Raw genomic sequence first — 16,528 nt, forward strand, 5'->3', positions numbered from 1 at the left:
TGAAGCAATTTGATTTTCATGTATAACACAACAATTTACCTAGCACCAATTGTTAAATTGGTATCATACAATTTTGAAAAAAAATTATTTGAAAATTTCACTCATCAATGGCCCATGAACGTTAAATCAATTTGAAATTTTAATTCTTATGGAATTTAAAACAATCATTAATTAGCCAAATTGCAAGAAAAATAAGTAAGTAACAAGAATTAAAAAAGTAATAAAAGGAAAGTATAAGTGTATTTGTATGTGGAGGGAGAATGATAGAATTTTGCTCACATGAGTTTCTACTTTTTTTGTGGGACCCATTGTTTTTCAAAGCTAGATGTGGCCCGATTTTATGCTACCTAAGAAATGAAGTTGCTAGCCCTAGTGGTGGATACAACGCCATTTTCCAGCTCATTGGGGATGAAAATTCTCACTAAGGCTGAAAATGTGGTAGCCTCATGGAGGATAAAGCCCTCATTGAGGATGCTCTAATTAACAATGTGCACTTGAAGCTGTTTACCTAAAATGGATGTGATCCATTGTTATGGTTTTATTCTGGTTGAAAAGTACATTGTAATATATATACAATCCAGTCTTTTTTATGTAAGCCGTTCTTTTAAATAACGGCCGACTCATTTTTAAGTTTTTGTTTTGGAGTCTCTAACTTACACACCCTTTGATTGAATCATGAGGACTTGCCTAAATTTTGTCTATTTCCTGGTAGTATACGTAGAAAAACTACATGGAATTATTTACGAAGCAAAAAGGAGAACAATAATTGTGTTATGGGAGCGAGTGTTATTTACACAAGTATGTTCCTTTCTACAAATTTCTGTTAATTTTTGTTTATTGATCTTTTTCAATTTATTTAATTTAACAATCGAGAATTAAGAAGTGTGTAAGAAGTTAAGATAAATACATAAATACCACTACTCTTTTATTATCGAAACGAATCAGAAAGATACGTGCTATCGGTAAGTTTTTCAATAATTAAACCCTCGTGAAGAAAGGTTTTTGGTCAAATTTCATTGGTCGATCGAATCAAGCGCTCACGCGGGGCCGTGTGGAAGGGATGCGGGAAAGTATGTACGAAAGGGACTAGACAAGAGGTGGTGAATGACAAAAGGATTGAATTCTGGGCCACTACTGATCTTCATCTGATTTCTTTTTATTTTATTTTGTTTCAAAGAAAGAGACAGCTGGTGCGACAGTCTACTCTTTCACGCCTCAGAAGACATAGAGATGTTTTAGCGTTCTTTTGGTCATTCTTGTGTGATTAACTAATTTTAGAAATTAAATTCATAATATAATATGTAAAATACAAGTTTAAAATTCGTTCCTAACTACTTTACCTAATCTTTATTGGGTCAGAAACCGGTACTTCTTCTATAAGCATTTAAAAGCAACAAGTTTTTCGCTTAGAACCGTCTCCGAAGAGGGGGGCGATTTGATAAGAGCATGTTCACTCGTTGGTGGAAGGCAACGACCAAAGCGACAATGCTTCTTTACAGTTCAAAAAATCTTTTTCCAACAATCCAATAAAGTAAGGAATAGTGGTGACCTAACTACTGGCCACCCAAAAGTCTGTGCATATCTATTTGAGACAAACTAATATCAGTCTCAATTTAAATTACGTGAGAAATTTTACGTTCGATTCACTTCGATTCACTGACAGCTTTTGACTTTGATGTCTAATTAGCAAGATAACAACTTTTCTAATAAGGGTTGGATGGGTTGAGTTGGAATGGAATGGAGGATGGTGAGGTGGCAGCTTGGTGTGTGGGACAGACAGCTGGAGGGGTTAATAATGGGTTGTCCCCATCACCTCCCCAATCCATCACCAGTTGCATGGCTCTTTCCTCTTTGTCACCACCCGCCCATTTCGAATCCTCTCACTTTCTTCACTCACCAAAGAACACACGAGTAGATAAATTAAGGATTTGATTTTGGTAAATTTGTAGAAGTGAGATTTTGTTAACAAAAATCTTCTATTTTCTGGCTCATCAATTTAGTATTGAATTAGTTTTTCTGATTGGGTATCTTTAATTCTCTCATCTGATGAACCTATTTGTTCTATATCTAAAAATGAAATGACCTTCCTCATAACTCCTTCAAGTTATAGATGTGATTCCAAGAGCTGAACGAGAATTAACTAAACAGAAGAGTCAAGACCGGACTTCCTAATAAAATGTTTAACTGATACATGTAGAAAAGAGGTTTTGTTGTGAATCTACTTTTTTAAGAATTTAATAATTTGATTTGATTTTGAGTTAAAATTTCAAAATTTGAGACGAAAGTTCATAATAATAAAATCAACTAACCTAACGAAAATTATATATTTATATTGAGTTGACATTTAATAATATCATTATAATAACGTAGTGTTTAATTGTAATAGTATACATCTTGTAAGTTTACACTCACAAGTAATTTAAGAGGATACCAACATAGTCGGTGATCAATTGCGAAACTGGTCCCATAACAAATCTCCATCCTTTCCCCCCCACCTTGAAAAGTAAATCTGCAAAGAAAGAAATATGAATGTGATGGAACTTACCAAATCCAATCCACTTTATTTCTCCCACTCACAAATACAATCCACATTTTGTAACAAAAATTTGTGTAGGTGGCTTCCCGACAACGTACTCATATCATACCTCAAACGTAAATTTAAAATCTATCATATTTTAGTCTCACTTAACTTCATACGATCCTTAATTAGTGAGCAAACTATCGTAGTCGTGCAACCCTAAGAAATACTATCTCACATAATCCACATGCATAAAAAGTTAGAGAAATGGTTGAGCACTGAACCTAGTCGGTATATGGATATAGGAAGTCCATGTGCGATGGGTGCAATTTTCGAACGCATATATGAACTATGATATGAGAGAGAGAGAGAGAGATTGCTTGGAACTTGGTAGAGTATGTTTCCGACAAAGGAAGAATATAGTATAACATCGGCATGGACCGCTTGTCCTCCCTCCATCTCCCCTTTTACTTCCATGCTTTCCTTCAAAGTTCAAATTCAATCGATCAATAATAATGTATCAATGTTCAATGTTTGGTTTTTTTTTTTTTTTTTTTTTTTTTCTTCTGAAAAAGAAAATTAGACGGTGGTTTTAGCTTCTTCTGGTCAGTCTAATGTTACATAGGTTAAAAAGATTTACAGAGTCATTTCAACCTTTCTTATTCACCATCGTGTGATTTTTCAGAGTCAGAAATCAAACTCTTGACGAACATGTAGAATGAGTTTAAAATTCATACCTAAACCCGTAATGATTGTTGAGTTTGACGAGAAATGCTAGTAACATTTTCTTTTCTTTTTCCTTCTCATTTTATATAGTGTACGAAGATTCAAAATGTTTATCTTCCGTGTTATTCTTTAAGGATTATTTCTGAAAAAAAAACAACAAAATCCAATAACGACATGAAAAAGCGTGCCATGGAAAGCTATCGGAAGCTACCACCGCCAAGGAAACACAAACACACCAACTCTCTTTTTTTCTTAATTTACACTGTTTATTATATTCCTATTTTCTTGTGGTCAGATCAAGTGTTATCATTTTTTATGATTATGTTCTGCGCGCACATACAAATTTTGATCCTCTGAGCCCTCAGGAAGCAGAGGAGCAGCATCGTCCGGTGGTAGTGGTTAGGGAATGAGGGAATAGGGATGGGCTTTCACACCTCAAGGGAAGGAGCACACAGATACTGACCTAACTAATTCCCTCGGAGAAATGCTAACGTAACTTTCTTAAATTGGGACTTTTTATATACGCTATGATATCTCACAGTTTAACTTTAATTCTCGTAGCAGCATTATAACACATTATGCAAAAGCATGATGTGATAGAAAATTCATGAAAAATCTCACTTTTAAAAGAGTCTCCTTATCATGAAAATGGATCCTCTCTGGATCCCTTTCACCTAATCGTCTTCATCAAACAATCTGGACCCTTGAAATTTGATCAAACGACTACAAACACAGGCCCATTTTAAAAGTTATAATAAATTTAATCGTTGAATCAAATTTCAAGGATCCGGATTAATTGATAAAGACGAATAGGTGGAAGGAATCCCTGGAGAATCCCTTTCCCCTAATCATTCCTCTTCTCCCACCTGTTTTTGGCTACGGAAGGAGTTGGGAAAGGAGCATTCAACGTTTTTTCAGTTTTCTGTCGGGTTTTCACCTTTTACGTGTCAGGGATATTATGGGTAATCGAAATTAGATCTAACCGACCATAAGAACAAGAAAAATGAAACCGACGGATGAACCGAACACGGAACAACAACCAAGTTTATCTCATTAAATTTGGCAGTTGTATAAAGCTTAAAACATTACTGCATTGATTATGCGTTAAATCTTTCGTTAGTTTCAAGTACTCTATATGTTTTTAAAAAAAATTTTTTAATTCTTCCTAGGTCTTATATGACAAGTGACAACTATCATATTATTTTTTTCTAAACTTCCAAAATCCTCTCCGTATAGTTTTTCCACGCTTCCGGGGCTTCCACATTCCGGGCTTTTGAAGTTGAGATGTCCAAATATAAAATGGGCTTTCCTCCTTCTATTCCAAATGGGCCCATTAATTTTGTAGGAGCCCATTCGCTGGTTGGTTGACTTTTTGTATCCATTTCAAAAGCTCTTTTGTTGGGTTTATTGGATTTTACAATTTTGGAAAGACGTTGATTGAATTTCATATCCGCATAATTGTTGCAAGGTGATTGCAAAAGAAAGATGAACTGGAAATACAGAAAAAGGAGAAAAAAGGGGAGAAGGAAGAAGTGACAGAGCAAGAGAATGCCGCCGGAGGGAAGGGAAATTTTGTGCAATTGACTCCATTCTCAGGGAAACTTTCACCGTGAAACACGGCATACACAAAATACTCGATGAAACAGACTATATCCGAAAGTAAAACAACCTCTCGTCAGTGCATAGTATCTCTCAGAGTTACTAACAGTTTTCATCTGATAAAAATACAACATACTCGTGTTCTAGTAAATGACGAATGATTAAACATGCCTGTGATTATTATTCTTTGAAAGGGGGGAGAAACAACATAGAAACCACCCGCATAAGTCGAAGAAACAAAAAAGATCATTTCAGTAATGGGATTAAGTTGCAGTAGCATTCTCAAGGCATCTACTCGGATGCTTCTACTGGTTGTGGAGCTTCGGTTGGCTTTAAGCTTTCAAGAGCTGAAATTCTTCTATCCAATGATTCATGGAGGCCTTTCACCTGGAGAAACAAGAAATAAAAGGAAGTCACAATTCATCTATCCTTCTTTTGTTGTCCCTTTAAATGCCTAGAAATACTATATACACAAAATGGTTGTAAAACTGCACGAACCCAAAAGGCCGGTAACAGTGGAGATCCCATCATGTCAACAGATGAACATACATTTTAAGTTTGAACAATCGAGTATACGAAAAAACAAAATAGCTTATATCAGGGGGCCAAAACCAGAGTTTATTAGGTTCCATCAGAATTTCTTCTACGACTGACATAATTTGAGTCTGAGAAGCGGGATATGAACTTATAGTTTACATGTGTGCAAGTTTTCCCGTAAGTGAGGATCTGTGCATGTGTAAACAGTTTAAAAGCACAGATAATGTCATGCTTTGATGACCATTCCAGCAGTATTACGTTATGAGCAAAATTTCTTTTACCTTGTAAACATAACGAACTGTTCAAATCAAGGTTTCTTTTCTTGTTCTAAATAGTAAAAGAAATCACGATTTCACACCAGGAAGGATAAATCATACACGATTCATATTGGAGATGCATTCGCACAGCCTATAAGAATATATACATAACCATAATCGGTTGAAAAGAACGAATGGGGTACCTCGCTAAAATCAACATAAATGAATTGAAGTAGAAAATCAATAGATAATTGATTTCTATAATGAGAAACCAACAAAGCTCACAACTAACTGGTAGAAGACAAGGATCCTAAACACGATACAAAGAAGGAGAACATTCGAGCTTAAATTACCCAAAAAATAATTGGGAAAAGAAATAAAGTACTCAAATTACGATTAGTGACCATTTTCTGTGTAACATGATTGATTGATCTTCATTGTTCTCAAATTTTCCACTGTCAAAGTACACTACATAAACTACTCAAACCGACGATCGAAACCACGATTTCAATGTCACCAATGCCCTAAAGAATTTCAAGCCCCTCACTCCTCCTAAACAAAACTATGACATACTCAGCAGCAATTCATGACACTGACCAGAGCAATTATGTTCTAATTCAAAATAATATTTGAATAAAATGCTCATAAACCACTTTCTTCAAGTTGGTTTTTAACTGTTGTATTAAATTTTCAGCTGAAAGGAGGAGAATTTTCCCTAAATATTATAGAAAACAACAAATTGTGTCCAAACCCATTTTACAAATCAACTTAAAGATTCAATCTTCCGTCAACACGCGGAGATCGGAAGGTTCCCAAATCAGCAAATTGAATAAAACATATAGAAAACAGAAGAAGAAAAGATAGAACCCTAAGAATTGCAGAAAGGAAAAAAGGAAAACGGACCTGTTGAGAAATGGCGTGGTGGGCGACCTTGTAATCATTGTGGAGGATGTAGAGCCCCAGAAACGACGCCACCGCAGCTCCGCCGAAAAACGACGCCAATCTCACTCTCAGAACGTAACCCATCTTTCTTCTTCTCCCGCTCCTTTCCTTCTTTCTTTCGCTTTGATTTCTGATCGACACTTCTACGCACCCTCGATTAACGCCGTTCCAATCTCCCCGGGCTTTTTAGATACACCCGCTTCCCATCCGGCTTGTAGGGTAAAACGAACCGTTTAGAAATTCCTGCTGACTTTCCAAAATTTTAATGTTTTATTTTAAAGGAAAATTAATGAAAATGGTTTGAAAATTTTGAGTTTTAACGATAAGGACAAAATAAAGGGTAAAGTGAATAGTATCAGAATTGAATTTTTAATGTAAAAATATAATTTTTCGTTAAAGTAAACAGTACCTGAAACTTTTAGTTAAAGTTCTCTTATTTTAATTAGTGTGTGAAAAGAAGAATTTGATCTTGAGCGTGTACAAAATTACATTTGCAAAACATTATTGTTTTAATACTACAATCTAAATGGTATTCGTACTCAATTTGTAGGGGCAAGATTTAAATTCACATCTCGTAAATACTGAGTTTGAAATAAATATTACCCACCTTAAGTGCAGGCACACTCGATTTATGGCAACTAACTTGTTCCAATGAATATAACGTTACTACTATTGTTCTGTCGACAAAACGATATTATAAGGGTGGTGCTATCTAGGCCCTTTTTTACCTTTCATAGCCCCTGTTAATTTATATCATTTAATCATCTTAATTCATTCGAGCTAACCGATAGAAATTGTGAGAAATGCATGAAAAGTAAAAAAGAGTGTGAATAGCACCACATTATAATCTATCGGAACGAGAATTCAATCTGGAGTGCAAGAGGCCATAAACTGCATTATAGACCAACAAGGCACAAACGAAACCAAGCGGGCTGGGCTTCCATTACATAGAAACCGAGTCGGGCTGATCTCAGCCCAATCCAGTAAAATTCAGGAAAGAGAAATGAAATTAATGTACTCAAATTAATAAAGCTTCGAGGATCCATCATTTCATCCACCAACAAAAAGGGCAGATTTTCCATCCATCCAGATGCGCACAGAAGCAATTTTGTGCATGAATATCATCATCGCTGCAGAGACAGTTTTGAGTTCTTTGACTCTTTTCAGTATATCATAAAACAGTCACAACCTAAAGCTTTTGAAGAATCGAAAACCGAAAAAACGGGCAAACATTTCCAATCAGAGAATTCCATGAAGTGAGCTGCAAATATTGATGGTGATTCAATCTTTGATGAATATATATTCTCCCGCATGTCCTGTTGCCGTTCCAAAATAAGTTTACGTCCATGCACGGGTCCACCATTCCGGTCATAAGGTGGTGCCTATTTCCTGCTCTCTCCTGCCACCACCAAATACGTTTAAGATGCATTGCTGTAGGGGTATTCATACAAAATATGTAAACAATAAAACTCACATTTGCATCATCAAATTTAATCAGTTGCGACGTTTCGGTACCGGGGTTTGAACTTTGAAATTGGATACCAACTAGACCAATGATATCATCCCGTAATTGATCAATGATATGCAAATAATAGCTCATACTATGCTATCCTATATCTGAACTCTAAACCCTTTATATGAGAAAAGACGGGAGCAGACTGATATTGATCCACCGAATAATTGACAGCTCAAAAACTTGACCACTGGTAGACGACCAGCTTAAACAAATGCAACATTACGTATTCAAAAAGATTATATCACAAAACACTACAGTGGTACTTTAACTATTGAGTAATCGTACTTACTATCTTCTGGAAGTAAATGTAGCATTGGTCATCCTGTCAAAGTAACACATCAACCGAATAAGCATTACACATTAATAAAGCAGCAGTAACTACTTAATCCACCGCAATATTAAACTGTGGTATGTTAGATGGTTTAAAGAGGTAAACCTGCCATGTTGTTTCCCAACAGCATTTGAGCTCAGCCGGCCATTAGGCAAGCCTGAGCTTTGGGTACTGCTCATGCTTGATCTATCCAGAACTGCTCCATTTCCACCATTCAAAAGTACAGACGACTGGCTTGGCCTAGTGTCAGGGCTGTTCAGTTCCCAAGAATCTTTAGATTTGCTCAAAATCTTTACATTTGAGAGACCTCCAGGAACGCCAAAGCTTACACCATTTAATTGCTGATTCTGCTTTACAGACTGCAAGTGATTATCATTTGCATTTGAAGTCGATATCTTCCTTGAGCGGTGAGTCTGTGCCACTGGAGTAACAGCCACAGAAGGCAAAGATGAAGAGTAGGGAGATGATGCGGCTGCAGCAGCAGCAACTTTTGCAGCAGCAGCTGTAGCTGCTATCATCTCTTGCGCTCCCTCCCGAAGCTGAATATAGTCACCCTCAATCACGAATAACTGAAATATAAAAATTAAGGTCCTGATGAGATAATATTCATCTATGAAAAAACACTTTAAATCATCATTAAACTCACTTCACGGTGACTAGCCACAAAGTCATCAAGCTTTCCATACTTTTTCTTGTAATCATGCCAGTGTAAGGGTGCAAGCATCTTTCCGAGCCTATTTGGTAGCTGTATCCAGACCAAACAACATATATTAAGAACTAATCAGTTGCTGAGAAACAAGGCTTTAAATTAGTTGCTGAGAAAACAAAAATGTCACGCTCACTAGGAAACCTAGTAACAAATAGGCAGGCTCACCGTCGAACTGATGCGAATTCTACCACCTGCCGGAATTGTGCGAACCATGCAAACCAACAATGACCTTTCATCAAGAAGAGCAACCTCCGAAGTCTTTCCCCCAGCCGCATTTGCATGCACAGTTGACACAAATGCTTCAGGCAAAACTGCACTAGTGGCATTGTTAATTGCAGGTTCCTTGTTATCGACTGAAGGAACTGAATTATCAGATTTTAACGAATTGTTATTAGAACTTGGCTGTCCTGCAGTTAAAACTTGTCCATCCAATCCATGATCAGTCGAGGTCTGAACATTTTGCTCTGGTGCCTGTCCAAAAGCAAAGTTAGTCTGAATTTCTTCCCTAGTTACTATTTGCACTATAACCAGACAGGCTGACCACAAAGCTCCAGCCTGAATAAGAAAATAACAAGAGAAGCTTATCTACCTTGGTTTCACTGTTCTGCTCAAGAGAATCCAATCTTAAAGCGTTGTGGAATTGGGAGGAAATTTGTTGCAAGCTCTGATCAGGTTGGGATGAGACCAAATAACCTCTACTATCAATTGACTCGAGAACCTGAACCAAAAAAATAACAGTGACTCCAGCAAAGATGCACAGACTTGCACACAAAATAAAATCACTACGTAATCATCAAATGCGAGGCAATACCTGTGCTTCCCCGGTGGATGATGACAAGACAGAATCAGGTGGTGCCCCTTGGTTAAGTTGGACATTTAAATAGTCTTGATGAAGAGATTGCCCATTAACAGATGATTCATAGTTATAATCTGGTCTTATTAAGTTTGGATCATTTTGTGAAGATGGAAGCTCATTCTGTGTAGATATCTGCAATCTCTCAGATGGAGCCTTAAAAGAGAAAATGAAGAACATAAGTCTGTTATCGTTGTAGATTAAAATAATCTGGACAGAAAGATTTATTCATCTCAGCACCTGTTGGTTCTGCCACTGTTGGAGAGACGATACTGCAGGTATCGAGTGAAAATGCCCAACATGAGATTGAGGAACATGTGGTGGGACCGAATGAGGTACCCCTTGTTGATGCATAAGAAATGGATGTAGAGCAGTCACTTGTCCAGGGGGAAGATAGGAAGGCATACCAAGTAGAGATGATGGAGAAATTGGAACCCCAGCAACATGGTCGATCTAATACCGATCCAAAACTTAATGTCACGGAAATGATATAAATAATAACTAAATCAAATTCCTACTTACGAATTTCATTTCAAACAGAAGGTCTTTAGCCAAAAAGGCAATAATATGTCAAAGCTACCAACACGAAAACCACAAAAGGGTGCAGCTACCTGAGCTGATGTGTTTCCAGTTGAAGGAAATGAGGGAACATCATCTGAATTTCCATTTTGGAAGGGCCCTGTATTTCCATTTGATGTATTCATATCTAGCTGGTTTCCATTGTTCTGACCAAATTGAGATGCATCCTTTGAATTTGATTGTGCCATGCATGATTCATCGGTGTAAGTCCCACTCCTTTCTCTTGCATCAGCCAGCTCAAGTTGAAGCTGTTGTACTGTATGCATATGACGTCTCTCCATCTCAGCAAACTGAAATCAGTGAGCCAAAAAGGAAAATAAAAAAAACGTGAACAAACTTTGAATGAAACAAAAACCATGTTTCACTATGTATAGCACTTGCATCACATAGTATCTGACATAATTTTTGAAAAAAATCGGCATATAGCCAAACATACAATTTGCGGATGCCCATGTCTGAACATGCCCGCAAGTTCAACTTTTAACAAAATAAAACGCCCAGGAAGTGTGAGAGAGATAGAACAAATAAACCAACCTGCCTTTGACAACCAAGCCAGAGTTGATTATATTGTTCTGTACGTTCCCGCAATTCAGCTTGGATTGTAGTTGACTGCAAGGCATCCATTTCCTGAACATGAGCGATCCAAGCTTGGGCCTCCCTCAACCGTTCATCTTTATAAAGAATGGCTTCTTGAGCAAGCCTATGCTGAAAATACAAACACTATCAGGCACTAGCCGCATTACATCTATAGAACTAAATTAGCATGCAACTTGCAGAAATATTTACCAAATTTGTTCCAATTTGAATGTCACTTACATTTCAGTCTGACCGTTCAAAACAAAAGCACCATAGACTTTGTTCATTCAGAGAATGAAAGTTAGTAGAAAAGAACCACCTATGGACCTATGCATATTCTAAATTTATGTACAATTTAAATGTGTGAAAACTTGAGAGTTGTACATCGATACTTGCAAATCAACATACCTGTTCCCGGAGATCATTAAGCTGCCTCTCGTTTTCTTGAATATGCTCTTGCAGGTCATGTAATTGTTGTATGTGTTGGGTTCTTTCAGCTTCCGAATGGTCACGTTCCCTTCTGCAATGAACAGTAACTCATTCAAATTGGTTCATATGATTATAACCTCAACCCAGCATTGTTCACCAAAAAATGAAATACAAAACCTTTAAATAGCATGCAATAATAAAAGACAAGCTTGATTTACATCTAAACAAAAAGTACATGCATTATTGGACAAGAGAGTAGAAGTGCAGTGAACAGTTCTTAAACAAACAGACTAGTACCTGATACTTGCTAATTCTTTATTCTGTTCTCGAAGAAGGTCTTCTTTAGCCCAGGCCTGCCAGAACATTATGAAAACCAAAAGATTAAGAATTTTTATTCACCCAAAGTGCTCAATTAAAACATATAAAATACACAAGCATTCATTTACCGCTTCGTTATCTAGCCTGACAGCATGCAGCTCTCTATCTTTCTCATCCATTTTCCTTTCCAAATCATGTATGGTTTGCTCCCTTTCATGAAGTTGCTCCTGCACGGTGTAAACCCACAGTTCAGATTGACGCTGTTAGTAGATCATTTTCACGCATATATCTCAAGGAAAACATGTAACAATCAAATATGCCCTTTAAGATTGGCCGATAAATTTTTAGCTTAAGATTACACATATTCTCACCAAATGCGGAATGTGCAATGTGACACTGCAAAATCACAATAAGAATGCTAACATAACTTGGATATTTATTACGCCTCATGAGATTCTTGTAATTGCAATCTGAAAAACCCTATCGTAATACACATTATAAACTACATATCAAATCATCAATGAAAACCTGAAGCTTGGAAGCAGCATTGACATGTTCCTTTATTTGAGCATCAAAGTTCTTTTGTATTTCAATTATCTCAGATCTTGCAATGATTTGAGCTTTAAGATCAATCTCCATATGTTGCAGTTCCTCTCTTTGCCTAGAAACATCTTCAACCCGCTGCTGCAAAAGGTCATGATCTAAAGTTCCATCTATTGTGATCGAACAGAAGTCCACATCAACTGGCTCTCTTCCTTGCTGCACCTTGTTCGATAACAAATCATATTCACTTTCGTTGAATCCTTCAGAATACAAGCTAATACTAATATCAACACCCTTACCTCATATATTGTTCTCTCATCCGATTGGCCTAGCTTTGATCGTTCCAACTCCTGCATATTGAAATATACCCAATTCAAGAACAAGATAATGCCAAAACAGCAGATACAAATGCTACACGAGTAGCACTAAATAGTTCAAACAAAACAAGAAGCAAAAATTTAAAATACCACATCTTAATCAGCTAACAGTAATGCTCACAGTAGAAGCTTTAGCCAATGCTAAAAATTAAGTTATCTTTTTCCATGAAGCTCTTCATTTCAAGCAAATGAACTCACGCAACTAAAAAATTTGTCAGATGCATTATTATTCGCAGTACACCGAACATTATATATCCAATACCCAATCATTCAAACAAAATACGAGTTGTGAAATTTCCTTCATTTTTACCCATCATAAGGCAGAAAGGGTGTGGGTTTTTTTTTTCTTCAAAATGTGAGATATTGTTGCTTCATTCAAAATATAGGCACATTCACCAAACGATTCACCTTCAAGTATTTAGATTATAACAATCTTCTAATGGTAAAGTGTGAGAGCAGCAACCAAATTACCCACCGACCCACAGACACCAACCCCACAAATGAATTAACCAATTGCGTAATGGAAAAAGGGTTTTCGCATACTTAATCCCAAAAAGAAAAAATGGATAAAATAACATGCAATTGCAAACCCTAATCCTCATTTCACCTGAAGGGTTTTTCACAATCCAAACCCAAGGTTCCAAATTTCATTTATTTTCTCTTTTTGCATTAATTAGACACCCAATAGAACCCAATGCAAGTGGTTTTGAGCAGATTACTACCTCATCCCCGATGTTTCGGGCCGAATGATGGTCGGAGACGGCGCGCCACTCTTTGCGGGCTGGCGGAGGTGGCATCGGCATGGAACTACCGCGCGCAGCGGCCGCAGCCTCCATTGAATCAGAAGCTACGGTACTACTCCAACTCACTTGCTCACTCTGCTCAGAAAAACCTAGGGTTCGCGAGGCTCAAAGAAAAGGGGGCAAATGTAAAACCAGGAATTGCAGGAATTTACGAGATGAGAGGACCGGCAACGGAGTTACTCCACCAGAGAGATTGCGAAGGGGAAGCACCTGGACGATTTGGAGTGTTTTGCGATTGGAGGGTTTTGGAGGGGTTGATGTGTAATTTAGAGAAGAGTTGACGAGAGAGAGAGAGAGAGAGAGAGACTTACGAGCGGGGAGGCTCCCGCCATTTATAGGGTAAATTTCAGTACCATTAAATGATTGTCGAGAGATTTTGCTGTGACTGTGAGATGATATTATTATACAAATTGTACAATATATGTGTTAAAAAATTAATAACTTAAAAAATAAAATTTCTCACCACTTACATAAAAACACATGACGTACCATCTGTGTTTCAATCATAATAAAAAAAATTACCTTTTCTTCTTCGATTTATTATTTTATTTGAGATATATGTAGGTTTCTATCCCCTATTTCAACTTTTATGCTTCTTGATTAGTATAGTGTTATTTCATTTTATACGATTCCGGAATACGTTGGCAGTCCAATTCAGACTTAATCACATTTCTCAGTTAATCTCATTCGTTTTTCGTCGGAATTAATGGGTAATTTTGACTGAATATCGTATCTGGTTGTGTATGTGCATGAATTTAGTTTTTATAAATACATGCACAGTAAAGTCACAGCACTATAATTAGGATAGGTATATTGTAACATACTCATCATATATATACACATCGGTTTTTCAGTGTTAATCTAACTAAATGAAAACAGCTACCACTAGACCAAAGACTAAGTGGTCTTAAGTGGTCTTATGAATGTTGTATTAGCACAATAATTGTTGCTAGAGCATGTGACATAAACAAAAATAAGATTTATCTTCTTTCATTAGACACAATTACACAGAACTCGAACATTTGATCTAACATAACTCTAACTTATTTTTTCACATCCTCTCCATTTGGCTTAATAATAAAAACTTAAGCAAGTTTACGTCTTTGATATTTTACTAATTTACTATCCAAAATAAATTATTTAATATGATAATAGAATAACAAGACTGAGGGTATGGTTAAAAAACAACAAAAATAAAAAGAAGATTGAAATTCTTACTTGCAAATGACGCTTTATACAGTAGTAGAAAACAATAACGTTTGTAAACTTTAGTGCGGACTTAACTTCTACCGATTCCTCTCTTCCTTTTTTTTTTTTTACTAATTTCAGTCTTCCTTAACGACTAACTATTTAACCTACAAAAACTTTTAAAATCTAAGGGCATACAATTGGATTAGAAGTTTTCCGATCCTAGTCAAAAGCCCCAATGGCCGGTCTTTAAACCATGGCAGACAATGCTAGATGGAGTTTAAGTTGACCCAAAATTAAACTGAGATGGGCTTTGGGCTGAAGGTAATAACATAAGAAATCCAAGCCCATTGAGTTGGTGACTCATCACCCTCCTCCCACTGCCCATCAACGTTGAACATTGTTATTCTGAATTCAATGAACGCTTTCGAATGCCAGCAATCGAACTGAACTTCTCAAGTCCTTACCAATGAATGCAACATCTCCTCCCTCTGCTTTGTACTAAATAATTTGGTGGCCCGTTGGCATTGAAGGTCATGAGAGGAAAACATGTCATCTACTGCCGTATGGGATACCGAGTCGAGTGTAAACGTAAATGATGTTAATCGATCAAGTAACTAATCTCTTGCAACAAATCTAAGAGAAAACATGTCATCTACTATCAGCTGGTGGCCAACTCACGGCATATCACTTTTTTGGAGGTTGAAAAAACCCACTGAGGTATTTAAACCTCTCATAGTCCATCGTGGTTCATCGATACCAGGAATCGAACTCAAGGATGAACTGTATGAAATATGGACTTGGAATTTGCCCCAAACACTAGACCATCCCGTTGTGGCTAACAAAAGATTTTTAGCTAAAAGTCGATACTCCTACAACTTATATCATTGTTCAATTATTCTCTCCGATGATCTGTTTACTTACATGAACTGAGAATTATAATTATTTTGATCCTGAACATATCTTGCATTTACTAACGTATGAATATTTTTACAAGCACATATAAAAGAATTTACAAGTATCTCTAAAATTTAACATAATACGTGACATATGTAAATATAAAGTAAACATATCATAAAATTAGTACATTAGAACGTCTACCTAGAGAGAAGTCAAAGTGGTGAGAATATTTCCAACTTTGTTTTGTAAAGGAAGATACTTCTTCCAACTTCCAACTACAAGTTGGGGACTTTGATTTGGTCACCTAATCCTTGATTGGTTGCTACCTTTCAAATCCAGTTCCCCCATTACATGGGAATGCGACTATATTGCGTGTAGCCGCCAGATCTCCGCTTGAAGCGCTAAAGTTGTAGGTTTTGATGGGCTAATCGTTGGATACATGTCAACCGGAGGATTTTGTTTTTCGAATTAGTGCAATTCAATGTTGATTTGTTTGTACTGTATTTAGCGGATAATGTCTCGCTTAACGAGTGCTGTAGCATTGCGTGTGTGCAGTAGTTTTGACATGACCTTGCGTGTTTACAGTGGGTTTGATGTGACCTCGCTTGTTAACTATGGTTTAATGTAGCTTCGCTTGTGTGGCGGTGACATTAGTGTGTTTTGTGATAAGTCTATTGCTTATGCCGTCTTTGTGGTAGATTTGTACTAAGGTGTTTGTTCTAGTGCGCGCGCTTGTCGTAGCCAATTAAGGGATTATCATCATTGCTTGTTTGTGCGAACTACCTACCGATCAAATATTTGGTTGCTTGAGATTGTACCCATGTGGC

General features: G+C 36.8%; 2 protein-coding genes across 5 annotated transcripts; both read right to left on the minus strand.

Moving 5' to 3' along the window:
• Nucleotides 1-4,806: 4,806 nt before the first annotated feature.
• Nucleotides 4,807-6,768, minus strand: LOC103951598. The gene is made up of 2 exons (XM_018648498.2): nucleotides 6,541-6,768; nucleotides 4,807-5,230 (listed from the first exon to the last, which is right to left on the minus strand). The coding sequence occupies exons 1-2, from the start codon at nucleotides 6,661-6,663 to the stop codon at nucleotides 5,135-5,137; spliced, it is 219 nt and encodes a 72-aa protein (XP_018504014.2). The 5' UTR covers nucleotides 6,664-6,768; the 3' UTR covers nucleotides 4,807-5,134.
• An 815-nt stretch (nucleotides 6,769-7,583) lies between these two features.
• LOC103951599 lies at nucleotides 7,584-13,718 on the minus strand. Of its 4 annotated transcripts, none has more exons than XM_009363022.3 (16): nucleotides 13,533-13,718; nucleotides 12,733-12,783; nucleotides 12,419-12,649; nucleotides 12,019-12,117; nucleotides 11,870-11,925; nucleotides 11,552-11,663; nucleotides 11,102-11,272; nucleotides 10,600-10,857; nucleotides 10,229-10,441; nucleotides 9,947-10,144; nucleotides 9,725-9,853; nucleotides 9,301-9,606; nucleotides 9,073-9,171; nucleotides 8,532-8,995; nucleotides 8,385-8,417; nucleotides 7,584-7,978 (listed from the first exon to the last, which is right to left on the minus strand). In XM_009363022.3, coding segments are annotated over exons 1-16 (2,535 nt in total). In that variant the 5' UTR covers nucleotides 13,647-13,718; the 3' UTR covers nucleotides 7,584-7,977. The 4 variants fall into 4 exon arrangements, with proteins under 4 accessions (XP_009361297.2, XP_048421351.1, XP_009361296.2 ...); XM_048565394.1 differs by having other exon boundaries at nucleotides 11,552-11,660; nucleotides 12,419-12,655; XM_009363021.3 differs by having other exon boundaries at nucleotides 12,419-12,655.
• Between the last annotated feature and the right edge of the window lie 2,810 nt (nucleotides 13,719-16,528).

The sequence above is a fragment of a genome, unplaced genomic scaffold, assembly GCF_019419815.1.
Source record: "Pyrus x bretschneideri cultivar Hongxiangsu unplaced genomic scaffold, Pyrus_bretschneideri_v1 Contig4, whole genome shotgun sequence".
Classification (NCBI taxonomy): Eukaryota; Viridiplantae; Streptophyta; class Magnoliopsida; order Rosales; family Rosaceae; genus Pyrus; species Pyrus x bretschneideri.